At 38.5% G+C, this 26,692-nt stretch overlaps 11 protein-coding genes across 11 annotated transcripts; 5 read left to right on the top strand and 6 right to left on the bottom strand.

Moving 5' to 3' along the window:
- Positions 1 to 29: 29 nt before the first annotated feature.
- I206_105653 (uncharacterized protein) lies at positions 30 to 2,025 on the bottom strand (the record flags this gene model as incomplete). Its single annotated transcript, XM_019155193.2, has 13 exons — positions 30 to 126; positions 195 to 401; positions 456 to 529; positions 581 to 640; positions 698 to 742; positions 802 to 965; positions 1,022 to 1,049; positions 1,104 to 1,150; positions 1,212 to 1,300; positions 1,397 to 1,598; positions 1,649 to 1,788; positions 1,856 to 1,894; positions 1,958 to 2,025. 13 exons carry the CDS (start codon positions 2,023 to 2,025, stop codon positions 30 to 32), a joined length of 1,260 nt encoding a protein of 419 aa, XP_019011347.2.
- A 2,033-nt stretch (positions 2,026 to 4,058) lies between these two features.
- I206_105652 (uncharacterized protein) lies at positions 4,059 to 5,519 on the bottom strand (the record flags this gene model as incomplete). Its single annotated transcript, XM_019155194.1, has 6 exons — positions 4,059 to 4,268; positions 4,396 to 4,524; positions 4,694 to 4,765; positions 4,820 to 4,939; positions 5,005 to 5,107; positions 5,179 to 5,519. 6 exons carry the CDS (start codon positions 5,517 to 5,519, stop codon positions 4,059 to 4,061), a joined length of 975 nt encoding a protein of 324 aa, XP_019011348.1.
- Positions 5,520 to 5,830: 311 nt separating this feature from the next.
- Positions 5,831 to 7,783, top strand: I206_105651 (uncharacterized protein; the record flags this gene model as incomplete). The annotated part of the gene is made up of 7 exons (XM_019155195.1): positions 5,831 to 5,938; positions 6,003 to 6,173; positions 6,240 to 6,935; positions 6,989 to 7,043; positions 7,106 to 7,402; positions 7,466 to 7,548; positions 7,616 to 7,783. 7 exons carry the CDS (start codon positions 5,831 to 5,833, stop codon positions 7,781 to 7,783), a joined length of 1,578 nt encoding a protein of 525 aa, XP_019011349.1.
- A 406-nt stretch (positions 7,784 to 8,189) lies between these two features.
- Positions 8,190 to 8,997, top strand: I206_105650 (uncharacterized protein; the record flags this gene model as incomplete). Its single annotated transcript, XM_019155196.1, has 3 exons — positions 8,190 to 8,424; positions 8,505 to 8,779; positions 8,896 to 8,997. The coding sequence occupies 3 exons, from the start codon at positions 8,190 to 8,192 to the stop codon at positions 8,995 to 8,997; spliced, it is 612 nt and encodes a 203-aa protein (XP_019011350.1).
- A 203-nt stretch (positions 8,998 to 9,200) lies between these two features.
- On the bottom strand, positions 9,201 to 11,863 carry I206_105649 (acetoacetate-CoA ligase; the record flags this gene model as incomplete). Its single annotated transcript, XM_019155197.1, has 10 exons — positions 9,201 to 9,334; positions 9,404 to 9,455; positions 9,511 to 9,603; positions 9,672 to 9,891; positions 9,965 to 9,977; positions 10,049 to 10,227; positions 10,281 to 10,368; positions 10,429 to 10,736; positions 10,815 to 10,909; positions 10,970 to 11,863. 10 exons carry the CDS (start codon positions 11,861 to 11,863, stop codon positions 9,201 to 9,203), a joined length of 2,076 nt encoding a protein of 691 aa, XP_019011351.1.
- A 1,557-nt stretch (positions 11,864 to 13,420) lies between these two features.
- I206_105648 (uncharacterized protein) lies at positions 13,421 to 13,948 on the top strand (the record flags this gene model as incomplete). Its single annotated transcript, XM_019155198.1, has 2 exons — positions 13,421 to 13,612; positions 13,748 to 13,948. The coding sequence occupies 2 exons, from the start codon at positions 13,421 to 13,423 to the stop codon at positions 13,946 to 13,948; spliced, it is 393 nt and encodes a 130-aa protein (XP_019011352.1).
- Positions 13,949 to 14,270: 322 nt separating this feature from the next.
- Positions 14,271 to 16,425, bottom strand: I206_105647 (uncharacterized protein; the record flags this gene model as incomplete). The annotated part of the gene is made up of 6 exons (XM_019155199.1): positions 14,271 to 14,414; positions 14,508 to 14,823; positions 14,894 to 15,070; positions 15,126 to 15,266; positions 15,338 to 15,660; positions 15,721 to 16,425. The coding sequence occupies 6 exons, from the start codon at positions 16,423 to 16,425 to the stop codon at positions 14,271 to 14,273; spliced, it is 1,806 nt and encodes a 601-aa protein (XP_019011353.1).
- A 1,054-nt stretch (positions 16,426 to 17,479) lies between these two features.
- Positions 17,480 to 20,467, bottom strand: I206_105646 (uncharacterized protein; the record flags this gene model as incomplete). Its single annotated transcript, XM_019155200.1, has 12 exons — positions 17,480 to 17,752; positions 17,823 to 17,984; positions 18,042 to 18,198; positions 18,260 to 18,374; positions 18,429 to 18,855; positions 18,914 to 19,067; positions 19,128 to 19,221; positions 19,281 to 19,497; positions 19,574 to 19,708; positions 19,783 to 19,876; positions 19,966 to 20,276; positions 20,339 to 20,467. 12 exons carry the CDS (start codon positions 20,465 to 20,467, stop codon positions 17,480 to 17,482), a joined length of 2,268 nt encoding a protein of 755 aa, XP_019011354.1.
- A 379-nt stretch (positions 20,468 to 20,846) lies between these two features.
- On the top strand, positions 20,847 to 22,325 carry I206_105645 (uncharacterized protein; the record flags this gene model as incomplete). The annotated part of the gene is made up of 8 exons (XM_019155201.1): positions 20,847 to 20,975; positions 21,051 to 21,109; positions 21,171 to 21,188; positions 21,246 to 21,401; positions 21,495 to 21,622; positions 21,701 to 21,856; positions 21,934 to 22,017; positions 22,081 to 22,325. 8 exons carry the CDS (start codon positions 20,847 to 20,849, stop codon positions 22,323 to 22,325), a joined length of 975 nt encoding a protein of 324 aa, XP_019011355.1.
- A 531-nt stretch (positions 22,326 to 22,856) lies between these two features.
- I206_105644 (uncharacterized protein) lies at positions 22,857 to 24,595 on the top strand (the record flags this gene model as incomplete). The annotated part of the gene is made up of 9 exons (XM_019155202.1): positions 22,857 to 23,051; positions 23,137 to 23,161; positions 23,227 to 23,339; positions 23,428 to 23,508; positions 23,575 to 23,697; positions 23,757 to 23,845; positions 23,900 to 23,972; positions 24,097 to 24,309; positions 24,380 to 24,595. 9 exons carry the CDS (start codon positions 22,857 to 22,859, stop codon positions 24,593 to 24,595), a joined length of 1,128 nt encoding a protein of 375 aa, XP_019011356.1.
- A 343-nt stretch (positions 24,596 to 24,938) lies between these two features.
- On the bottom strand, positions 24,939 to 26,514 carry I206_105643 (uncharacterized protein; the record flags this gene model as incomplete). Its single annotated transcript, XM_019155203.1, has 3 exons — positions 24,939 to 26,093; positions 26,159 to 26,292; positions 26,361 to 26,514. The coding sequence occupies 3 exons, from the start codon at positions 26,512 to 26,514 to the stop codon at positions 24,939 to 24,941; spliced, it is 1,443 nt and encodes a 480-aa protein (XP_019011357.1).
- Between the last annotated feature and the right edge of the window lie 178 nt (positions 26,515 to 26,692).

Genomic DNA, 26,692 nt, shown 5'->3' with positions numbered 1-26,692 from the left:
TTCCTGTCCTTTTGCCCCTGCTCCACCCGTTATTGGGCTTTCAATTTCTCTGTCGTGGTTTGGTCTCCTTCAGGCTCGTCCTCATCATCCGATCTCTCATCTCTCAAATCGTTGTAGAATACCGCTCTGAGACATCAAGCACAAACATCAGCAAATTTTACCCTTTGGTAGAAAAAAGCACACAACAAACTTACTTGATTAGGATTCTCCAAATCAGGAAATACCAGAACAAATTGATCAATTGCAATAAGAAGATAGGCACAAATACCTGCCATTTCATCCACCAGACCAGCCATTGATCTTCCAATGGTGCAAATCTACTACGTTCTTTCTCAGGTATGAGATTCCATTGGGCGTAAACAGACCATAGAATCCAAATGTTTAGATAATGACGGAAATATCTATAACCACCAATCAGCTTGATGCTATCTTCATCGAATCTAACAAGAACTCACGTCCAGACTCCAACGAAGAAGGCGAAGAATGGTGGAGATGCCCATTCAGAGACGTAGTTGACACATTTAGCGAGCTGTAGTCAGATAAGCCTTTCTGTCTAACTATATAAACAAAATGCACATACAGCAAGGAAAATATCAGAAACGTCCATGGTGACGAAAATGGATACACCGATGTATGTGAGCTATGCGATATTTACGGATCAGCTGCTATATATCACATGTTGCGCTTGACTATTCACGTAGACATTGTAACTCCATCCAATCAACCAGAGAGTGACAATATGCTGTGAACACCGCCGTCAGTCGTATTCATCCTGACTGTAACATTCCATCCGGTACATACATGAGCGACAAGTTCTTTGAAATCCTTTCTCGGTTTCTCAATCTTAGCGGCTAATAATATTGTTTGTTGAATCCAATAAGCAGCTTGCATGAGGTAATATGTCTTCAATTCCCAGGTCATTTGTTTGTGGGGATAGTCAATCCAGAAGTATTCGGTTTTATACCCTACACTCCCCCAAGCCATTTAGTATCTTACCCAAGGAGATGAGTTTCAAACTTACACCAAGTTGGAAGACCTCTCATTACGAACTATCGTTCGAATCAGCTTACTAGTTCACAGTGTACATGCGGACTGTAGCTCACTATACCAAGAGTACCCATAATTGTGAAATAGAATACGGCATATCCCTCTGATGAATGACGAAAGCTATCAACAGCCGCACTCCAGAAGAGAGGCATTTCACAGCTTACGTTCAAGAAATCTCATGATTTTGCTACCTTTAATTCCTAATGACAGAGCCATCGGTCTCAAAATATGGATAGTAACGAATTGTCGGACGCTAAGATATCAAGAGTCAGCTAGGACTTTCATTTGGGGTATAATCATGGTACTCGCGCTGATATAATGTCGAGCAGACAAAGGGATTTAGACTCACAAAGACCAAAAAACAACATGCTGAGCCAAAAATGCAAAATCGTATATACTTTTAGTATAGGTTCCATTTGGTAATTCACCAGAAATCCAAAGAAGGTATTTGAATGGATTTGGAGTGTCAGGTTTCAAAATTCCATACTGAGTTAAAAGTTTATGATTCCAATATAATATTGGAGAGATAAGCATAATCAGGAAAGCGGAAGCTGTTTGTTTGTTTTAGCTTGAATTCGGAGAGCCGGATAAGTGCACTTACATGGAATTAACATCCATCTACCAGTTTTCAGATCATCCCAAAATCCCCTCGAAATGTAATTATCAGGTAAATCATCTTTACTTGCTTTTCGTTTTTTAGGTCTAGGTTTACCTGATAATGGTTTTACTTCTGATACTTTACTACAAACATAAATCCGACAGTCAGTATCTGTTGATTCAGCTTGGCAGCGATAGGGATTGAACTTACCCATAAGATTGTTCTTGTTGTTGGTTGAGGGGGATTTGTCTGTTCGTGATAATAAGCTTCACTTGAAACAGACAATTAACAAAGAGTGCAAGGATTACTCACTTGAGCGCGTTAGTGACACTTGAGCTTCTCCCTCGATTCGGCATACGCTGTGTAGTTGAGCTGGACATCCTGCCTATGCCTTATAGCAAGGATCGAACCTTTCTTTCTTTACACAGAAAACGAAAGCTCTGATGTGTATTGAAGTGAAATCAAAACAAAACAAAAAAAGTCGACGAATGTTTTTCAATCGTCACAGTGCCCTTGGTAGTGGGGTAAAACGCGTTCAGTTAAGCGGATTGAATTCGTTTGATTGTTTACGTGATCAACGATTGAGTGGCTCTTGGGTCTTCGTACATCTATCTTTGCATATGAAACAGAACATCTCATGCCTGAAGGAGGATGTCTGACAGCCTTCTTGTGCTGACCTGTGATACTCTGAGGTGATTATGCCCTATGTCATGAGATTGTACATCTGTTTGTCTATTCCATCAAGACCGATTTTGAATAATTCGGTGTCCGAAAACAGGCGTTTTGATCAATCGTTTTCGGTCTGTTGCGGATGGAGATGTATGGAAAATCACTGAAATGGTCAAACAACCCTTTTCACTTTTCGAAGTATAGATTGAATATCAATGACGTTCACATGTATATCAAATCATTGTTTGCTTAAAAGCAGGATTGAATTGAGCATACTCGGGTCGTACTATTTCCCGCTTAATACCATTAGACATTAATGAATTTTGATATAAGTACGCGTCACAGGGTGATCTTGGTTTGGCATTCGCCCCCTTGTTGAGGCAGAAACTCTATGATTGCATACTGACCTAACTTGCACTGTGCTGACACGTACATTTCGTGCGGTTGAGCTGCGGATTCGTTTTCAAAGCTCACAGGTAGCCTGTCAGTGTTGCCATGAATCAAGTCCGAGCATTTGTAGAGCTAGACGAGGCAGCTTCGAAGGCTTGTGATATTTATATGTGGTAGCAGCCAGGAGGGCAAGGCCAGTGAAAGTGAATCCATTGATTGTATGTGGGATGGGTTTGTAGTGGCATTTCCAAGCTCAACAGAAAGAAAGACGAACAGCAGATTCGAGCTTAAAGTCCGGATGCGATGTAAAGTTCGTGGCAAGTACGAAATCCATGTAGTCCTCTCTTTCATCCGTGACTCCTTCTCACACATCATCTCATTGCATGAAAGTTATTCATACTCGTCAGTACTTCGTATTGTTCGATGAATATCAATGATTATCAATGGCATGCTTGATAGCCACTTAGTCCTGGTAAGAAGCATGAACAAGATCCGCACACATCGTCACCATTGGAGACAAGAGAGCAGTCATTCTTCCTTTCCTTCGGTATCATCGTGCAACGGTCAAAAACCCCCCCTCTTTTCTAAAGGTTTATGACCAAAGTATCAAAAACCAAAAACCTCGACCTCTTCGAACCCTCACTGCAGCTCGGATACGCCTAAAAAGAAATCAAAAATGAAGGGTAAGGGATTCGAACCCTTGCTCTTTCGAAGTGCGACTCTGATTCGTCTTGAACCAAACTTATATTCAAAGCTTGAATGCACCGCCATAACCACTCGGCCAACCCTCCGTTGATTTCCTTTGCTTTTGTTTGAATAATATCGATGAAAAATGAAGAAGAAACGATGAAAAGATGTTAAGAATTGATGAAGAACAAGGTTTTGATGATGTGTAGAGAAGTTTGGGCGTTGTGCCACATTGGTTTCGTGGCGCGCGAGCTGGGTCATCGGGGAATTTAACAAGCGGTGAAACCCGATCAAAGACATAAAGGAGGGTGTGCCACTTTGATGGATTTGGGCAACCTGCGGGTCAGCTACTCCTGAAGAATCTCAGGCTTTGAAAAAGCTGCTGCTGTATTACTAGGTCCAAGTAGTCGTGATAGCAAACGAGTGAATCAAGTCAGAGTTGTCGTTAGATGGGAGTATCAGAACGAGCTCGGTACCTGGATCACAGCGCCGTAGTCCTAGTGCTGTTATGGTGTATGTCATCCTGTTGACCACTTTCTCATGATCATGTTGTCTCAGCTGTACCTTGCGAAAGCAGTCATTCGATTCCATGTCAGGCAAACCTGTATTGTGGAAAGGAGTACCAAAGACAAATGCAGAGTGAACATAAGTGTACATAGTCTACAAGCTACACTTCGACTTCTGCTTTTCTATCCCCAGCTTCTGGTAGAGCCGGTTCACCTTTTATTCGACCTAGTAACACAGCAGTAGCTCTTCTCAAAGCTTGAGATTCTTCAGGAGTAGCTGTTCCGCATCCTGCCCAACGCACTTTCAGATTCTGATCTACCAGATAAATATACCCCAATAGCTTATTATCGATACCCAAAGGTGACGTAATCTAGACGACAACACCAGATCAGTCAATCTCAAACACAGGTATAGCATGATAGTATGATGGTGCGATCGGGTTACATGACTTGTTGGAGAAAGATTGGCGATATACATATATACCTCGAATCACTCACATCCATAGAAGACCATTCACCGCCCGATATCATATAACTCCCCCATCTATCTTCGGGTACTATCCTTTTCAAAGAAGAAATGAAAAACGATACTAGAAGAGATTTCAATTTGTTTTCCTGGTGATTTATCTGTTTTCAGGGAGATACAGTCAGCTCGACTTGGTGAGGAAAAGAGGTCGACGCGTTGAAATGGTGTAAGAGAACCGGGTAAATGGGGAGAATATGATTTTCATAAATGAAAGAAACAGAAATGGGATGAGGTAGATGTAATTAGCAGCGAAGAAAGGGAATAACTTACTTGAACGAAATTGAATTCTGGATGACCAGCTACATCCTCCAAAACAGGTTGTGTAAATGATTGCTCGTGTTCCTGACGATCATTTTAGCTCTGAAATATGATGCCTTATGACATTAGATTACTCACCTCCGATAATCGGGTTGCTATTACTGATACCAATGTCACTCTACCCTTCAACAAATCCGTTGTGTGTACTTCGTTACCAAGTAAAGATTTGCCCGATATATCAGGGAAATATAATGCTTTCTGAAAGACATCAAGACGTTCAGCTTATCTCAAAACGAGGATTAGGGCCCAGAAGGGGAGCTCACATCTTCACGTATGAGCACATTAGGGGCTATCCATAATTTACCTCCACCAACGCCTTTCGCTCGATTATAATCATGAAAATAACCTTGTGTAGCTTCTTTTACCCTGCGTCAGAGTTTAATGAGAGGCGTCAGATTGAAGCCAACCTGATTACTCGGATTATCTGACAAACTCACAAAGCTTTCCTTTTTGCTTTATGCCTATCGTCATCTAGTAATTCCTGTTTTCTTTGAGACCATGTTTTACTAGCTGAAGTAGGATGTTGAGATATCCCTAAAGGTCGAGGTAAAGGTGGTATAGGTTGAGGACCGGATTTGGACTTTCCTTTTATATCCACTTTATTTTCGACAGATTTGCTTGATGAGGGTTCATTAGAATTTACCTTGGAGCTGGACGAAGCTGTACTTGACTGTCCCGCCTTAGGAGCGAATAAAGGTGATTTCGATGTTGATGATGACGCGTATCGAGCGGCCGACAGCGGCGTAGAGATGGCTCTTACAGGTAATCTAGGAGGCATCCTGTCAAGTGTTGTCTCTGTGAGATTGATGCCGACGCATGAATGCTAAGGCTAAAGAAGTAGAAATGGTTGAAGTCTGGATCCCAACTTTTTGAAAGAGCTTTGTCGGTCTTTTCGGCACAAGTATGGTGGAACACGGCGGTTGCCGCCTCGTTTCACCTGTTGATGACCTAATGATTTAGCCGTAGAATAAAATGTCTGTGAACGATTACCAACATCGGTAAATGCGAAATCAACCCTTCACTTTGCATATCAGCAAGTGCTCTACATTCAACGTAGTCCGTATAAATCATAGTCCAATACTGCGCAAGATGATGCGCATACCGAAACCCTCCACTTCAACCTTGATATCCAGAGTGAAGCCCATCAGTCCTTCGGCACCAATATTGAGGAAAGGATATGCCTCGACTTCTGCGCCTGTAAGCCATAAATTCCTTGTAGCCCCATTGCGATAGAGCTGATTGCGAGTTGGATGGACTGTAGCCACTCTCATCCGCGTCAGTCGTGACCACCCTACCGAACAAGATTCGAGTGGCAACCGAAGCCTTACCTGGACATTTCCATGCTGTGGGAGTCTACGTAGACGCTGGAAGTAGGTTCGAAAGTTCACGGACAAGCGGTATCTCGCATCTGTTAGATAGGTTAGCATTCAAGGTGGGCATTTTTATATTTAGTACCAATGAAGAGGTAATAGCTAATCATACTTCAATCTGAATGTAGAGCACGGATAAACATACCGACGACGAGATGACTCGATTGATAGATTCATTAGGATCTCAAGTCACTTGTTCATCTTCCCGAGAGACAATTATGTACCAATCAACTGTATTTCCTCAATCATTACCCCTCGCACTTGAACTGATCTCTTCAACCATAAAACATCCTCAAATGACTTCTGAAGAAATTGCTGCGCAAAAAGAAGCAGCTGCATACGAAATTAGAGAAATATGGTCAAAACCTGAATTGATCTTACCTGAAATCTTTCATACAGTTGCTTTCCAAGATAATACACTTGGAATGCCTTTATTATGTCCTGAAAGTCAATTGAGCAAAATTGGAGTAGGAGAAATTAGAGGATTTATGAAAGATTGGTATAAACCTGAAAGAATGGTTATTGCAGGAGTTGGTATGCCTCATAATGAATTAGTTGAACTTTCTCAAAAATTCTTTGGTGATATCCCGTCAACATCAATGTCAACCCTAGCATCTACATTACATACTTCAAACCAACCTCAACCATCCGGAAGTAAATCTTTCGCTACCGTATCGAATATATCAACTCCTTCAGATTACAACGACTTGGTGAATGCTAAAGCAGTTTACACAGGAGGAGAACATTATATAGAGAATGCAGAAGATCAATTGGTACATCTCCATATCGGCTTTGAAGGCCTCGGTATACATGATCCGGATATCGTGAGTCTATGAGCTCTTATTGGCCGGGGGTTGGAACTGATGAGTTACTTCAGTATGCTTTGGCAACATTACAGACACTGTTGGGAGGTGGTGGCAGTTTCTCTGCGGGTGAGTCATATTAATCCATCTCCGGGTCAATCGGGTGTTGACTTTATATCTTTGTCATATAGGTGGACCAGGAAAGGGAATGTACACTCGATTATACACCAAAGTTCTCAACCAACACTATTCAGTAGACTACTGCGCAGGTTTCCACCACTGTTATGCGGACTCAGGATTGTTCGGAATAGCGGCTTCTGTCTATCCTCAATTTGCTCCCAGAATAGTGGATGTCATTGCTGGTCAATTGCATTCACTGACTGGTCAGATGTTTGGTGGAATTGAGGAGAAGGAATTTAGAAGAGCAAAGAATATGTTGAAGAGTACTCTTGTTATGGCGCTAGAAAGTCGTCTCACAGCCGTTGAGGGTAGGTCGAGGCGATTACGTTGAGTCCATCGGAAGGTTTAGCTAACAATATTCAACTTCGTAGATCTCGGTCGACAAGTACAGATACACGGACAAAAAGTACCTGTGGAGGAAATGTGCGCCAAAATCGATGAACTGACTTTAGAAGTGAGTACAGCTTTCAGCTTCTAATTGATAATCCGTCACAATCGATGCTGATTTCGTTGACAACCAGGATTTATGGAGGACGGCAAATAGAGTACTGCGACCGACATCTTCGTCATCGAGGTTGAATTACGGCTTAGGTTCTGGCAAAGCTACAATCGTGGCTCAAGGGCCAAAGTTGGGTGCATTAGGAGATGTTAAGAGGACGTTGAAGGAGAGATGGGGATTGGGATTATGATGACCCGAAACAGGAAGCAGCAAGTGGCAGACAGAGCCATCATGGTATTCCTGGGATAGATCCATCATATGCTAGTTGACCGGAAACAAATGCACTGCAGCCTACGTACATTGTACTTTTAGATTTCATATCGCATTTAACATGTATGCACTTTTCACGAAGAACCTCGAGTAAATTAAGAACAAGTCGTTGTTGGTGGCAGTATAGATGTGTTTTTCATGATGTCATTTGAATATGATCGATCGTCAGAGTGGAGGTAGTCCATTCATATTAAAATGGCACGATATCGATCTTCTTTTTGAGATGAAATGTATCTAAGTAGAACTACAAACAAGTAATCTATCTTCTACTTGGTCGAGATCTCCTAATCACAAACAATCGTTTGATAGTAAACCATTTGCACAAGATGACTTCTCAATCTAATACCGTATCAGCTTCTTCTTTAGGAGAATTACATAATGATCCTTCCAAACTTTCATATGATCCTACTCTCAAATTATCAAAAAGACATTTAGAACATGCTGCTTTAGTATTAGATATTTTCCAAGGTAAAGGAACTATGACAAAAATTAATAATGGTTTTACTGAAGATAGTATTTATGAAGACCCTGTAGCAATTGGTCATGATAGACAAGAAGTTGGTAAGTAAAATTTCTGAAAAGGGTGAAATTTTAGAAAAAGAAAGATTGTCATATAGAAAATTAATTTAAATAATGTATAGCTGGTCAATTATTACATATTTCAACTGTTACATCATCAACTAAAACCAATAAATTTAATATAATTGATTTGACCTCAAATGTAGAAACCGAAACAGGTTCAAAAAGAAAAGTTAAAGCAGATTTAATTCAAGTTGAATTTAATCATGATTTAAATTTTAAAATTGGACCAACATATAATTTAGATACTACTTTACAAATTTATAGTACTGAAGAAGGTATTGTTAGATTACAAGATAGACCTGGAGATAAAATACCTGATAATGGTTTCGCAATGGTACGTTAATCAGTCCCATACAAATGATTCTATTTTCTATCCAATTCGCTTGATGTTTACCACAATTTCCCCATCTGTCAATGATGCTGATATTCTTCTTAATTGATATGAAATAGGCGCTTCGAAAATTAAACGGAGTTGTCGCTCCTAAAGTAGCTGGAGTACCTCAGAATCAGAAAGAAGACGCAGAGAAAGCTTTAAAGCAAGATATTATATAGGTTAAGTGGGTAGGATAAACACCAAATTGATGTCCGGAAATCAAATGATGCAATGATTGAAAGAAGGTCTATATCAAACGTGCAAGAGTGCAGAGTACCATTTGAGGGCGATACAACATGTTACCTTCCGGATTATGATACAACAAAATATAATCACGATCTTAGTCAAGCTGAGTACACTGATTACTCATATTCACCTGGAATCAGCTCTCAATACCTTCGTCTTCTCTCATTTTCGCTCCTAGCTCAACATATTCCTCCAAACATTCCGGGTTTCGTAAAGTCGCGGGATTGATGCTCGACACAGCCGCACCATTTATCAACTTTCGTATCGGTACTAAGCCGGTCAAAGAATATGAGCGAATCACACTGACATGATGTTCCATTATCGAAGGTGCTTACTCACCTTCTACTCGTTTGTTCGTTAAAGTCACTGGTATATCCGAAACTTGAATTATCTGACAAACTTTTGATCAATGGTTTTGATCTTATTCGGTAAACAACATGACCCACCTTGGATGGAACATGTCTAGCACTTCTAGCTAATCTAATATCAGTTCTAATTTTCTTGATCAACTTATCGTCTAACATCATATCTTGCTTCATCTACACAACCGAAAGTCAGTTGGTCTGACACACTACACCGAATGAGGATTATAGATTTGTATATGTACCTTGACAAATAAAATAACCTTTTCATCTGCTCCACCTTCAACCATTAATCCAACAACAAGAGTTTCTTCCACTCCCATTCGTGCATATTCGTTACCTTCCAATACGGAGTATATATCAGTAGGGCCGAATCGAATTCCACCGGGATTTAGAACCCCATCTGATCGACCTAACATTACAATGCCGCCTGAATTGCTCGATCGAGAAGGGGTGATTTTTACACTAATATCAAGCCAATCAGCTTTGATATTTCCGTCTATAGGGATCATCCAGCAATCGTTTTATGTGGACTTACTAATCCCCATGATCTGACAAAAGAGCATCAAGTCAGCTGATGTTACTGTCCCGGGTGGCACGTTCTCCATAAATACCGACTCACACCAAACACCTTCAGTTCCCTTGAAATAACTCTCCTTGAACCTCTTCTGCGCAGCCAGGACGTCTTCTTCTGAGAAACCATATCCATCTAAAGGCCAAAAGCCGAGCGGCTGGATAGGGAAAGCTTTCTTGCATATCAATTCTCCAGGTTGATTCGGTGGTCCATCCGTATCGAGTGCACTGTGATTTTATCGTCAATGACAATTTGTGCCAGTTGGCGTATGAATACTCACAATCCCAGCATCCTGGATTGAATTTCACCCCTGTATACAGGTAAAGATGTATTTCTTCCAGCGAACACAGAGCAAATATCCGTACCCCCTATTTGCATCATCAATATCTCTCTCATGAGGATCAATCAAACAGCAAATAATGGCATACCAGTAATACTTCCTACCAAGACATCCTTCTTCACATTCTCATAGATAAAGTCAAACAAAGCTCCAGGAAGAGGACTACCTGTACTTAAAATCTGTCTCATAGTTGACAAATTGTGATTATCCTTTGGCGAAGGATATGATTTGGATATGACTTCTATCCATTTAGCTGATGTACCGAATAACGTAATGCCTAAAATGTCGATCATGTCGAATAGACATGCTGGATCTTTAAGGGGTGATCCTTCGTACAAAACTATTGTTGCTCCTGTTGCTAAGCCAGATATGAGGTATTGGTACATCATCCAGCCCCTATAATGGTCAAAGAGAATCGCAAGTAAGAAAAGCTCTCTTGCTCATAAAAGTCGCTCAATGCAACAAGGGGCTCACGGTGTTGTATAATAAAAGTATATATCCCCTTTTCCCATGTCACCCGCTATATGATGCTCTCTCAAGGAATCTAATAACATCCCACCTTGGCGATGCTAAACTCAGACCGTGTGATCAGCAAACAGAAGGTTTATTCTGAGATGCAATTGACTCACAACGATAGCTTTGGGTTTACCAGTAGTACCAGAAGAGAAGAGTATCCAAATTGGATCATTAAAATCCAATCTTTCAAATATCGTCTTTCCTTCTGAATCATCCAACCATTCATCCCAACCTTGTATTTTACCTTTCAACTCTAACAGCTCAGGAACAAGTCCTTCTGGTAAATGATTTATCACAATCACTTTTTGTGGAGATTCATTGAGAGATTCAAGCAATTTCGGTAAAAGTGGTAAAAGTGGTCTAATAATCCCATTATAGATTACTCCATTAGTGAGAAAGAGAAAAGAAGGTTGAATTTGATTTGAACGTTCTTTAACTCCATCTAATCCAAAATCAGAAGCTGCTGAAGAAAAAATACAACCTAAACTTGAACTTGCTAATAATAGAATTACACTTTCTATAACATTTCCACCCCAATAAAAGATTCTATCTCCTTTTTTAGCTCCATTTAGTTTTAATGATCTTTGTACTTTACCTACTAATTTATCTAACTCTTTCCAAGTAGTACGGTTTATTTTAGGTATATAAGTTGAAGTACTTTCTGAAGTTGATATTATTGCTATATCATCCTGATTCAATGAACTATAACGAAGTTGATTTTCTGCCCAATTTAATTTACTTCCTTTGAACCACTTTGGATTTTCCTCTGGACTAGATTCTTCATTTACTATTTGTTCTCCCTTTTCACCTATAATTCTTTCAAAATCCCATATCGCAGACCAAAAGTCCCCTCGATGGGATATAGACCATTCGTATAGGTCTTCATAAGTTTGTAAACGCAGAGAATGTGTTGAATTGATATACTCTCGGAATAAAGAGGTTTGGGTTTGAGACGGATTAGAAGGAGTCCAGAGTAGATCTGGCTCTGCGAAGGCGGAAGTACTCATTTCAGGCTGGAAATTGTGATGCTGCTTACGATGATGGAAGAGAAAGGAAGGTCAGTGAAGCTACAGAAGTGATAAACTGTATTGCATTATCTACGGGACAGTGTCAATAGAACAGACCTCACTCAGCTGGACATCCCGGGTAAATTGTACGCATGACTGGAATTCATCCCGGTAATCGAAACGTATGATCCGAGCCGGATCATCCCCTCACACGTGATTTCGCCAATGCATTCAAAGCAAGTGAAGCTCAATAAATGATGGACATGCTGTGCTTGCGCTGTATGAGTACGCGCTTAGGCAAGCCGCCCTATCGAGTGGCTTGGCCAAATTCGACTTAGCGACAGGATAGATAATTTATCTAAAGGCGAACTAAGTGTATTATTATCTCGGATTTGGCTGAGTCTTTAATATAGCTGCGAAAACCGACCAAAGTATAGATTCCCGGTTGGCCAAGTGGTTTAAGGCATCGCTCTTATGTGGATATCTAAGATAAAATTCGTTTTATCGCCCCAATAGCGAGGGTCGTGAGTTCAATCCTCACACTGGGAAAACGACTTTTGCTTTTTTGTTTATCCTGCGGGCTCTGGGATGCGTTCACAACGCATCGATGTATGGTGTTGCTAAATCTATAACAATTCACGTCGTAACATGTAAGTAAAGCCTTACTCAAATGTCTCAAGCCGTCTCAGAAGTCGTACCAAGTATTAAACAAGCCTAAGAATTGAAAGAGACAAGACATAAAGTGATTATCACGTCTGATGTAAAATGACATAACAGGTACGTTAGCACAGGTTTTATTTTCAGTTAAAAAAAACACCCTGACGATCATTTTACCCCACAAATGTTAAAACGTTTTATAATTATCCACCACATGACGTTAAAATTCTGGGCTTTCAGTCTTGGTTTTCTACCTTTCTTTCTTCGTTTTTGCGCAGTATCAAATAGTTTAATAATGCCAAGGTAATCTCTGATATTTCCCCACAAAACAATTTCCCAGGTCTTGGTGGACTTTTTTTAAACTTCCCGAACTTTGTTTTTTTCTTTGCTATTCGCGTTGTTATTCGGGTTTGACCGTACGAGTATTGCTCATCAATTCTCAATGGAGTACGTACAGTACATTTTATTTGTATTGTACAATGATGAATTTTCATGTAATCTGTAACCTGTGCAAAATTGTATTCATATAATTAAAAAGAAACGAATCTTTCTACTTTCTTCTTCTTTTGTATTTTCATAATCAAGCGAAACAATTATCATAGATTCACAGAATCAGAAGCAAAGAAAAGAATATTAAGAAGTGATAATATCGTTTAAACGCAAACACGACATTTAAAGGTTCATTTCACACTGGATCTTTCCGAGAAGAAGGATATATAATTCAGCTAGCGAATAATAATTGATTTCAAATATATCAACAAGAAGTTATATAAAGTCGTACACCTCTCCATTGATATATCCTTCCAACTCCGGTCATCTATCATAAGTCCTCATTGAAATCTTCGACTTGTATTCTTCCCATACTGTTTATCAATATCATCCATATCCTCTACAATTAAAATGAAACCAACTCGTACATTAATTCCTAGATTACTTCCTATTCTCAAGCATTTTCCTACTACTTCATTAAAATCATCAGCTTTTATTAATCTTTCAATTCCGACTTCATCTCGGCCTTTTTCATATTCAGAACAACAAACAGAACAACATTGGTGGATGATTAATAAATCACAAAATATCTCTTCAGTACCTGTAAGTGAGATAATCTACTTATCACTTTTCACTTTGGTCTGATTTTTGAATATATATAAATATATACTGACTTAAAAATTCCTCCTTTTTATATTATTGTTTGATTATTAGCTTCTAAATCATACTCATTTACAGACTTCTTCAAATTATCATAATCAATTTGATCTTAGAACGCAATATCCCCATACTTCAATATATACTTCTTCTGATCATTTGATACATTCTCATAATCCAAAAATACGGTTTAATGATACCAAACAAACGAAAGATCAAGATGGAATTACAAATGTACCTCCACCTACTATAGCATGGAATGATCATCTATCAATGGTATAGAAAATATCTTATCACTTCGATATAATCCTTCTCATTCTCTTACCCGAAAAAAGCTCAAATCGAGAGCATTGTTGAATTTCATTGTAACTTTATATATACACAGTCATTTAAAACACGATTTTCCAGTCATACACGTAATTTTGTTGTTTTCATATATAACCTGTAAACTGATTCATGTCATGTTATATTTGTTGCATGTTAATGATTATCCATATCTTGAGACTGAAAACCCATTGTAAATGACCATAACTTCATCAAGATGATATATGAAACTATTGATGCGGGGTATATACTTAAACTAACGACTATAAAGAATTGACAATCAAAACATTCTTCTCCAGATTTCACTTCCTACTCTTCTTCTTTCCGCAGCAGCACCTTGATCGCCACTCATCAGAGATTTATTTTCAATAGCTCTTCTACCTAAGAAAGGCATAACTTCTGCTAATTTACCATAAGCAATATACTAAATAAATCAAACTAAGAATTAGCATTTCAATTCTTCCTTTTGCACTATATACTTTTCCAAAAGAAAGTAGAGAAAAAAGGGTAAACTAACCTTGATAGCTATAGGTCTACCATCAAAAACAAATTTGGCAGCCATTTTATCCGTTAAATCATCTTTCATACCATACAATTGAGCCACTCCAACCTTTCCTTGTACATCTTCTCTTAGTTGTAATCTTCCATCTGGCAATTCAGTTGCAAGACCAACTTGTTTTAGACCATCACATATAAGATCACATGAATCCGGATTATGTGTACCGAAAATAACACTTAAAGCTAATTCAGGTTTCTTACTTGCTAATTGTGTTGAAAGTGTTGATATGACTGTATTGAGTGAACCGTTATAAGATGAATCGGTAGCTGATTTACTATTTCCCAAAATACCAAACTCGTATCAGTTTCCTTTCCATTCCATATCCAAATATTTCGCAAACTCACTCTGGCCAAATGGGATCAGCACCTTCTCTACCTTCATTCTTCCACTTCTTTCGTTCCTTATCAAAGTATGCTCCTCTGACAAGCTTAATACCCAATGCATAACCGTTATCTTCGGCATGTTTCAAAGCGGCAATGAGATGAGTGGGTTGTCGAGTAAGGTATGATTGGTATGTACCGCTAAATGATACCTCGTCAGCTACTAGAGACACAAGCGTTCATGTAGCTGACTCACTAAATCAAAGGACCTCTCCAAGATTTGAATTCCTCTGAGCCCTTTGGAGGAGGTATGTTGAATTCAGCTGAAAGCAAAGTGGTGTAGGCGTCTAAAGCAGGTTGCATCCATGTGTATTCTGCGTCGACCAGAAGTACGATCCTACCAACCATATTTGATGTCAGTGAACACTGATGATTATGTCTCAAGCTTAGTTCGGAAGCTGTACGCACCCATTATCTTTCGCCGCTTGACCGATCTTTTTCAACTTGCCCCATAAATTAGACAATTCTTCCAAATCTCCCTTTCGAAGGCCTTCATCTGTGTTCAGTACACCCATTGATCCTAAGACACCGTTCAATGAAAGCAATTCCTTCCCGTCTCCCATAGATGGATCTCGAGCAACGATTCGAGCATCGGTAGATTGAGGGGTTCCTGGGTAAGGAACTTGAGGAGGGGAGTTGGCGGAAATAGGTTGAGCAGAGTATGTCAATGGACGACATCGGAGAAGGGTTGTGGACGCTCTAGTCAAAATAGGTGGATCTATGAGACCGGTCTATTCGATTTGAATCGTTATTAGCTAAAACTGTCCAGAAGAGACGATTTCTACACTTACAACTTTCAATGCGAAACTAGTTGCTCCTCTATCTCTCTCTGGTAAACTCTTTTCAAATTCACCTGATTTCTGCAAAGCTCTAAATACTTCTTGTAATCTTTCTTCTCTAGCTTGTTCCTCCAAATCAACTTCTTCAGCTGGTGAAGCTCCTAAATCAGCTTCAGCACTATAATTTAACATAGAACCAACTCCTCTTTCATGTAAATTACTCATTGTTGGTAAACATTCTTCAACAGTTTCACCAGGAACGAATTGACCAAAGAATGTCAATCTGACAATATATTCTGTTATTCCTTTTAAACCAGGTATGAAAGAATGAGTGAAAGAGTGAAGTATTGTCGGAGAATAATCGACTAATCCCGGAGTACAGATAAGTGTATAAACCAAGTAAGAACGAATTAAGGATGATAAGGAAGAAGCTTCTAATGATGATAATGGTTTTACAGGTTTATCTTCATCTGAAGGTGATTCTGCTGAAATAGTCGGCATGATCAAAAGTGATGCGGGTATACCGATCAAAGCGTATGGTAAATATTTCCTAGATGAGGACTTTCCATTTGAAGAACTACCGCTAGATGTTGGAGTAACTAATGATCGGATCGAAGATGAGGAAGATGGAGATGAAGGGGTATATCTTGATATTAATCTTGATGAAGTGCGAGATAATACTCTCGATGAACGAGCAAGTAATGGTGAGATTGACATTTTAAGAGTGGGATACGCCGATCAAATAGAGTGGATGAAAGTGGGTAATTTACTTCACCGTTGTCTTCTTCAATTCCTCAGCTTCAATATGGTGTATATAGGATATTCCACTGCCTAGTTTTCTTTGTTGACTGCGAATTACTATGACTAAAAATCTAATTTGATCCCATACACAAATAATTGTTTCCAAAATATACACAATATTCGAAACTCCTTATCGTGCAACGCACTGATATTATGAAGTTGACTTGAAATCAGATGATAAGCGTTAATGATTGTCCGTTGTCGTTGTCTATTTGTCTATTTACAATTCGTCGAATGACTTGTTTCCTTAAATTATTGTTACTATGACCTTATAAACTCTATATCTTTGTCAAACAATGACGATAACCAAAGGACCTATAAATTATTTTAATTCCTTTGTATTAAAAGTAGTATGTTTTTTTGAACTCCTTTCAATCTAACAAATTCAATTAACGTTTCACTCGAATAAACGAAACCTCTTTCTCCATCTTTTATTTAACTTTTCATCGGACATATGCGTTGAGCATAGAAATTATTTCCTTAACTCGCACTATTCCATATGATTCCTTCGTTACCTTGTACAACTATTAACAACTGCATATCCCGCGATATTACTCAAACCTATAATATTATTGTAACTTAAGATTACCGACGGCATTGCCGCTCAAAGTACGAGATAAGGGCAGAACATCAAATCACGTGACTTATAATCGGAATAACCGTTATTTAGTGTGGGTCTCCAGAAAAGTCCCCTTATACTTTACAATTCTTCAACTCGTATAAGTTGCGATTACGTATTCTAACAAATCGGGTAAGCCGATGCGTTGTGTAATAACTTCGCTAATCTTTGAACCTGATGATGTCCTTTTCATATGAATCTAGGTCTCTCGATGTGATTTGTGTCTGGCATGAAATCAAATTGGTACGATTATATCAAGTACGGATAGTGACATTATTCTATTTGAGAACGTACAACCAATATATATAAGAAAAGATACTAATTAATATTTAAATTCAGCTTTTGGACCTTTTAACATCTTTCAAAAATCCTAAATAGATCAGGTAAATTAGCAATCATATTCAAATCTTTCAATTTCAATTTAGGCCATTCAGTATAACGTTTAAAAGAAGGAAATAGAATATGTTCAATTTGCCATAATTGATGATTGATTTCTTCCGTGGTTACCAATTCTTCTTGATTATCAGATTTTAAGGAATTATCAGAAAAAGGTCTAGGTGAATAAAAAAATGCTAATTCTTTTAAGAAAGTTTCAAAGCATTCTTTTTCAATCTCCCAATTTACCTATCGAAACATAAGAAATTATTTTAGTACGATATCATACCAACAAAAAATTGATGTAATAATGACTTACTTGAGTACCAAGACATAATAAGAAATGAGGTAATCTATCTAAATTTGGTGTATATCCTTTCAACAACATTGGTAAAGTTTCTACAAGTCCTTTTTCATTGATCAATAAAGAGAAATATTCATCTATCATTCCTCGCTTTTCCATCAAAATGTCAAATATACTCTGTATAGCAGGTCAGCTTAAAACCGAAAGATGCTGTGATTACCAAGAATTGCTTACCTGGACAACATTGTCCACTTCCAAACCCGCATCTTGCAATCCAGTCTCATCTTCCGCTGCTAGTTTCAACAAATCCCTTAAATTCGGAGGAGGTTCAAGACGCAGTCTATTGAAAGCTCCAAACTGCCTCAATCCAATTTGATAGAAATGTTCATCACTACGCAACTACCGATGAGCTCCCAATGAAAAAGAGCGTTTCGCAAGCAGACTGCACTTACCCTAAGGAAGCATGATTGACCAGATAAAGTTTCGTACTATGTTGGATCAAGGATAAACACAATGCAGTGTCAACTATTCCCACAAAGGCATGCCGACGGAGAATTTCGTTCAGATCTGTACCTCTTTTGCATTAGCGTACTCTCAACGCAACATAAATAATTGACTGACCGGAATGACCACCCTTCTTGATCGCACGCCGCAAATCCAGGATACTATCGAATTCGCATTGACTCTCTGGAATTATCTTTTCTTTTCCTTTACCCTTCCCGACATATCCATCGTTCCACATGATCGCTTCCTCCTCCTCTTCTCGTTCGTTGTCTGATTCGTCTATGTTCAGAGGTTCTTCAGCACTGCCTTCTGCCAAAGCTCGTCTTTTGCTCGGCCGTGGATCCTGTAATAGCTGATCATTCGATTCGGCGAAACCAGATAATTGACTTGGATCGAGTACGGTGACCATTGAATCTAGCGTACGATTGGATGGGTCCATTCGTACTTTATAATTCGGGGCGGGCTTGCGTATCACCGGATGTGCAGAACCGGACGATTCTCCGCGCTTTTCTTGGTTGGGCTGGTTTACACCAGGGAGCAAAGTCTAAATGACAATACAGTCAACATAAGTCTGCGCTTGAGAAGGCAGGAATGAAATTCACCTGTACGGAGAATGACCTTGAGGTATTCGCTCCTGCCAACGCTGCTTGGACAATTCCGACAATCCCATCGATCATCTCATCCTCATTTAGGAAATGTACCTCGGATTTGGTGGGATGTACGTTGACATCTATCTTTGCAGGATCGAGTTCAAGGCTGTGAGTGGAACATACCATCATCAAGAAGGGCTTTAGCAGTATTTATAATGCTACTGACCTGAGATATGCCCATGGACTAGCACCTTTCGGTAAATAAGCGGTATATAAAGCATCAATAGCTTTCTTAATCCTGCTAGACTCGACCAGTCGATCTATCGTATGTATCATGATCAATATTTGCACGTAGTCAATTGTAAAGTTCTGGACGTACTATTGATGAATAATAGCCAACCACCTTTTTTAGCCCAATTGCTATTGGCATTGCTGACCCATCCTCGACATTTCGCTGACAGCTTTTCTTCAGGTTTCAAGGTTGTAAGAGGTATTTCAAGTAATTCATTTGCTAAAGATGGTGTATAGAGGTTGGCTATATTTGCTTTTGCATTAGAATTGATCGGTGTGGATACGTCGGGCAGTGAAGTTCCTGCCTAAGGTAATCTCTGAGTTTTGTTCTTCCGTATAAGGGTTGAATGGAAGTAAGTGAAAGGTCCTCCGACGACATACCTTCTTACATATCCAGGCTACATGCGGATTATGTACAGCATATTTCGTGATCACATCTAATACTCTAGTATACTCATCTGAGGGTGATTTGAACGCACGTTTCCTCAATGGCATGTTGTAGAAAAGGTCTTCAGCCTATAACCGTATCAATATCAACTTGAGCTTTCGATGTGTATGTGTCGTCATCTTACTCAAGACTGAAAACTTACCGTTATGACTGTACCATCATTGGCAGCTGTGGGTTTAGGTTCAGCAGGTGAACCGGGTTTTGAAGGGATAAGTTGACCATCTTGATAATTTGCTCTAAAAATTAGGTTGACTGTAAGCATCTCCTTTGACGGGTACGGGATCAGACATTCTTGTGTAGTAATTTGGGAGAGCCGGAAACTCACTTCCATCCACATCCTTCTGATTTAGTTTTAGTAATTACCTCAACATGACTACAATAACTTATACTAGCTAAAGCTTCGCCTCTGAAACCATAAGTATTTAAAGATTGTAAATCTTCAAATTGAGATAATTTAGAAGTAGCATATCTTTCACATAAAAGAGGTAAATCCGATTTATTAATTCCATGTCCATTATCTGTTATTTGAATAGATTTTAATCCACCATCTTTTAAAGTGATTTTTATCGAAGTACTTCCTGCGTCAAGTGAATTTTCAAGTAATTCTTTGATTGCATTTGAAGGTCTATGAATAATCTAGCATACCGGAAGGCATTAAAAACGATAAAGAATCACACATGAATGTAAACAAGACTTACCTCTGCAGCTGCAATTTGATTGATCACATCTTTAGTCAATTTCCTAATTGGTTTCGGACCTTTAGGTTCATATTCCTCCATTACAGCATTCGTATCGCCTTGATTTATCTCCATTTCTTGTATTGTCATATCATGCTGAGCCGTTCAGGACTATTAGCCGTCTTGGTATAAGCTCATATCGAGTTTGCTTTCTAGACACGAAAATGTCAATAATATCAAACGCGTTTAGGCCTTCGATGTCATCGTAGGTTGGTGATTTTCCCACGGTGGACCAAGCGAAGAGATGATGTCACTATATCCTCATAAGGCGATATGAGCATGCTTCCGTCCGCAAAATACTTATCTATCCTTTGTTTATCTTGATCAGCTTTATTCTCAAACGTACAACCGCTATAGACATTCAATTCAACACTTTCTGACCGGGAATTTAAAAAAATCGACTCTATAAGAATCAACAACACGATTTCGGTGCTGGACTCGACTTACAGTATCGGAGGTAATTTGCAAGATGCCAGGACACGTCCGCCATTCCGCTCCGCCTGTCATGAAACGACATTACACAATGCGAAAATCACCTTATCTCGTTTCACTCATCTTCTTACTAGCTGCAACAACTCTGACATTACTAAATATCTACGTGAGTTCAAAAAATATCCGCTCCTTGATAAAATGCCACCTGGTTGGCCAGAATGAGTCCTGATATACAATGTAGGTACCAAGCTTGTTACATGTAATAGTTCGTAATCCAGGTCCTACTCAATTCGAAACCAGGTGAGTCGAATCTATATCACTTATGCCATGACAAGGAACATTGCTGACAGAATTCATGCAGGTATGGACTATATAGAAGGTAGATCTTTCTTTGCTTGATAACAATCCGGCTGAACTAATGTCAACGGGAATTTAGATGTACGAGATCAACACCCGTAGCCAATTCGACATTCCTCCAACCTTCTCTTCCACCTATCACAGGGCAAACATTTCAAGGATGGGATCTTGGACCTATAAATGGACCTGTATATGGAGATGGAGATGGATGGGTTTGTCAAGCTTTCCCAACTAGGTGAGTGATTGAGAATGCCCATTTGTACTAATTCGTTCGGTTTCGGTGCTCGAAGTTGAGTGGCCTATGCTAATGACATGAATTATTGTATAGATCTGAATGCCAACAATTTGGCGAAAAATTCTGTGTACTGTGGTCAACTTCCGGTTATGCCGCCCAATTATCTCTTGTGCCTTGTTTAGCTAGTTTGATCAGTTTACTGTTTATCTTCTTACACCGAGGTGAGTAAAACCTAGCTACCAGATGGACTTCACTGCTGTAGTAACAGCTCATTGATGCTTCTTGACGGTATCGCTTAGGTCAAAGAACTGCCAGAGCTAAAGCAAGAAGACAACAATGGAAATTGGTATCGGGAACTATGGTTATTCACTGCTTACTTCAAATATTATCGATCGCTCTGATATTACACGTCTTCAGGACGGATGAGAGGTTCGAAGCCAAGGGTAGTCATTTAGGTAAGTTCAGTTGATTATCGCACCCTGTGTTCTACGACCTATGGCCAACATAGCTAATACCCAATTTGCATGAATAGATCAATCATTCTATTATGGAGTCAGCTCCGCCATCGTATCAGGGGTCATGGCTATCCTTCTCACTTTCACAGCTCTTGCTGCTCGTGAGTGGTTCAGCTGGTCTTCTCCCATTGGATGCAATATCAGCTGACAAAAGTCACGTACAGGTGCCGGTATGCCATGGGCAGCTGGAAAATCCGCAAAACACGCTAAAAGACACAAACGAACTCGATCCGGTAAGGTCATTGCAGTTCCCGCTGGAACAGAGATACCTCCTGAACAAGTCGTTACTGTTGGTGAAGTGAGAGCTGCTCAAGAAGCTGTCGGTGAGACTACAGGTCTACTAGACGGACAAGAGGGAGGTGCGGCAGGTGGAAGAGGTGGTGAGAGGGCTACGGACTCTAGCGTCTAATGCATCTGTTGGTTTAGCAGGGGACGTGATTGAAAGCTATTGGTTATACCCATGCAGAATGGAAGGATCGAGGGCAGAGCTGGAAGGATTTGATAATATAGAATACAGAGCTGGTACTATTATACGTTAGACATAGCCTTTGCTCGAAGGACGGAATAAAGCAGTATTTGACTATTATGTAGCGCACATTATCTCGGATCGATAAATCAATGATCATGCAGTTTGATTATGTTTGACTCTCAATGAGGTTGATCGATCATGCTCAACGTTGAAAGATATCGCCTAATTAACTTGCTCGAACAGAGTATCGCATGAATGAAATCGACCACGTGGCCACGCGTTTTGTTCCTCGAGAAGTTGGGAATGAGACGATAATTAATGAAAAGTGTAGTTGATCACTTTTAGGCAGTTATATATATTTATTACCATTATAAAATACATAGAAACTCATTTTTGATCACAGTCTTTTCTCTTTTTGATATCATCTTCCTTTCCCAAATCTCGTAAACTTGCCAGAGACAGTTAAAAATAATGTCTTCCTCTCTTAACCCTGAAATTGACGGACACACTTATAAAAGACAAAAAACGGATGATTTAAACTCATCTGATCCTAAAGTAGCTAGAAGAGCTAAATTTGAAGCTGTATTTGATGTCATTGCAGAAGAACTTTTAAATTATGTCAAAGGAGAAGGTATGCCTAAAGATGCTGTTGAATGGTATGAAAAAGTGAGTTGAATTATTTTTTTAAATTTTTACCGTATCATCAATGTTTTGTTTATTTGTTTGTTCTAATTGATGTATTTTATCTTAGGTATTATATCACAATACACCAGGAGGTTAGCTAAATCTAATTGTTTTTTTGATGAAAGAAGCTAATCAATATCGTTTATTATCTTAATAGGTAAACTCAATAGAGGAATGTCAGTAGTTGATACTGTTGAAATTCTTAAAGGTAGACAACTTGAAGAAGAGGAATATAAGAAAGCTGCTATTCTAGGATGGTGTGTTGAGCTTGTGAGTCACTTTCAGTCTCATCATTAAGGCTGAAGTTCATTCTATCGTCTCAGCGCATTAGCTAATCATCACTTTAAATTCTCTTCAGCTTCAAGCATATTTCCTTGTTGCAGATGATATAATGGATCAAAGCGTAACTAGAAGAGGTCAACCATGTTGGTACAAAATGGTCAGTTCCTCCTTTCAGATCCAAACATGACATTTTTAGCTAATATGATTTCGAAATTGTTGATAGCCAAATGTTGGAAATATCGCAATTAATGATGCATTCATGCTTGAAGCTGCAATTTACCATTTATTGAAAAAACATTTTAGATCTGAGAAATATTACGTTGACCTTCTTGAACTCTTCCTTGAGGTTAGTTTGCTGGTGACCTTATAGTGTCGATATATCTGCTGATATCACATTGATTGTAGACCACCTTCCAAACAGAACTTGGTCAATTAGTAGATCTTATCACTGCTCCTGAGGATCATGTTGATCTGAACAAATTTTCTCTTGAAAAGTAAGCTGTTTCTTCCCAAACCAGGAGTATGAGTTGACTAAACCGAATGATTAGGCACCACTTGATCGTTGTTTACAAGACTGCCTTCTACTCCTTCTATCTCCCCGTGGCTTTGGCTATGCACATGGTAAGTGCTTTCATTGAGAAGAGCATCTTCTCGCATTTGTTTGTTCGATGTTTCTCGGGAAACGTTATTATATCTGCCTCACCTTTCACATGCTGTCTGATGAAGCTGACCGTCATCCTTGTAGACCGGTATTGACGCTAAGTCAGCTTACGATTTAGCCCTTTCCATCCTCATTCCACTTGGTGAATACTTCCAAGTTCAAGACGATTACTTGGATTGTTACGGTAAACCCGAACATATTGGTAAAATTGGTACAGATATTTTAGATAATAAATGTTCATGGAATGTCAATACCGCATTAAAATTCGCTACTCCTGAACAAAGACAAATACTTGATGTAAGCAATTTCTTTTTTCATTATCTTTTTATTGTATTTTCGTAATTGTGCTTATTTTGAGAATTATAAGGAAAATTACGGTCAAAAAAATTCTGAATCTGAAAATAAAGTAAAAACTATCTTTTCACAAGAACCAATTTCTATTCCTACAAGATTTGAAGCTTATGAAAAGGAATCATATGAGAAAATTAATGGTCTTATTGAACAAGTTGATGAAAATGGTACAGGATTGAAAAAGGAGGTTTTCAGAAGTTTCTTAGCTAAAGTATACAAAAGATCTAAGTAAGAAGATTTAAGGTATGACTTAAATACAATGTGTATAGATCAATGAGGAATACTATGCATAATTTACTCATAGACAAGGTCGGTTCTGGTTTCCATTGAAATATCTAATAAAACAGGTAACATATGTTTGAGGATACGTGTATTTGGACTAGATAATTTTCAAAGTTGATTAAGTTTTTAAAGCATTGTGAATATACATGTTTGATACATGATCAAGAATATCAATTTACAACATACAAAATAGAAAAATGCGTGTGGAAAGATACAACATCTAAATAACCCAATAACCTAAACATACATTGATGTTGATGATAAATCATATTTATCCGGTGTAATTACCATTTTTATACAGGTTTTGAGAGAGGAGTAGGAGTATTTTCCCTATCCCTATTTATCTCTACCATTACTTCTTTCTTTTTATATTTTCTCTTCAATGAAATAGGCGAAGGAATAAGACATTCAAATTTCTCTTCCTTCCTATTCCTCTTCCTCTTATTTTGCATTGGAGTTTCATATTGCTTATCAATTTGTTCCTCTATCTTATGATCTAATTTGTAAGTAATTCTATCAATAGATTCAGGAGTAGGTGGGAAAATAGACCTCATTCTTTCCTTTTTAGGTGTTATAGGTAATTTCTTTTCATTTTCATTATTCTTAATTATTAATTCTTCAAGGTAAACAGTATTTGTTAGATAATTATTTGTGATATCTTGTATATCACCTGATATCCAATAATCAAATACACCTTCCCAATTTCCTTTTGGATATTCATTATTAATTAAAATTACTTTATTTTTATTTTTTTTACTTTTTCCTCGATTACTAGAATAATGTAATTTTTTACTTATTTCTTTTACTATTCTTTTTATACCAGGTATACTTAATGTAGTACCTACTACTAATAAACAATCTACTGATTTAAGATCTTTTTCAATCATTTGACCTATTAATTCACCTTGAGGATGTTCTTCTCCATATAAAACTACATCTGCTCTAAGTAATCCTGAAGGTCTTCTTCTTTCATATAAAGCATCACGTATATCCGAATGTAATTTACAAGTTGGACATGGAATAGCATAAGGTGGTAAAGGTAAATGATCTGACATCGGTATTTTGGTATGACAAAATGTACATCTCAAATCAGTGATCAAACCGTGTAATGGCACCGCCTGGATTACAATTTGCTCTTCTACGGTAGTTTTCAAAACCGACTTCTCCAATAAAGGATTTATGAGATGATCCAGCGACATGGTGTTAACGTTTCGATTTTGCAATTTACTAATTCTCGAATTTGATTTTGATTTCGATGTAGAAGAGATACCCATCTGTAACCCTGCTTTTAATTCTAATGCATCTATATTTTGAGTATAGCAGCGTAGTAATTGATCATTCCGAGATAGCGATTCGATATATTGATGAAATGGCGTGGGACTGGCTGATTCAGATAAAGATGCAAGAGTATTGATAAGAATATGATGAGATGCAAGAGATTTATGGGACTGTGGAGGTTAATTAGCCAAACTGAATAAGACGATAATCTAGAATATGGTTGGCGAAGACTTACAGACAAGCATTTTACATGAAATAGGTCTTTCGCATTGTACTCTTTGCTTTTACCTTTTTTATCATTCCTACCATTGAATAAACCGGATGACGATCGGAAATCGGGAATATTTGCCGCGGTAGATATACCTGCACCTGAAAGTTCGGAAGACAACGAGCAGCGGTAAGCGACTGCTTTTTAAAAGATGACTTTCATAGCTTACCAGTAAGTACGATTATCTTCTTCGAGCTTCTCAAACAACTCAAAACATCTCTAATATCATCTTGAGAATTCCGAGTGTCTATCACATACTTCGGGCGGGAGATTGAAGGTCCTGTATCAGATGTTATCGTTCCAAGAGGTATATGGATTGTCATTATTCGACAAAAGCCATTCAAAATACAATAAGAAAGTTGGATGGCACGCAAGACTTCGTTGCTATACAGGAGATAGTCAATTCAAACTTGCGTGGGATCATTAGATCTGGGAATGAAGAAGATTTTAATTGAAATTGGTTGTCGATGCAAAATTCGATGTTGTACAAGCTGTTGAGAA

This window comes from Kwoniella pini, chromosome 7 (assembly GCF_000512605.2).
Source record: "Kwoniella pini CBS 10737 chromosome 7, complete sequence".
Taxonomy (NCBI): Eukaryota; Fungi; Basidiomycota; class Tremellomycetes; order Tremellales; family Cryptococcaceae; genus Kwoniella; species Kwoniella pini.
Note: the sequence above shows the minus strand (reverse complement) of the source record. Positions and strands in the feature narration are given on the sequence as shown.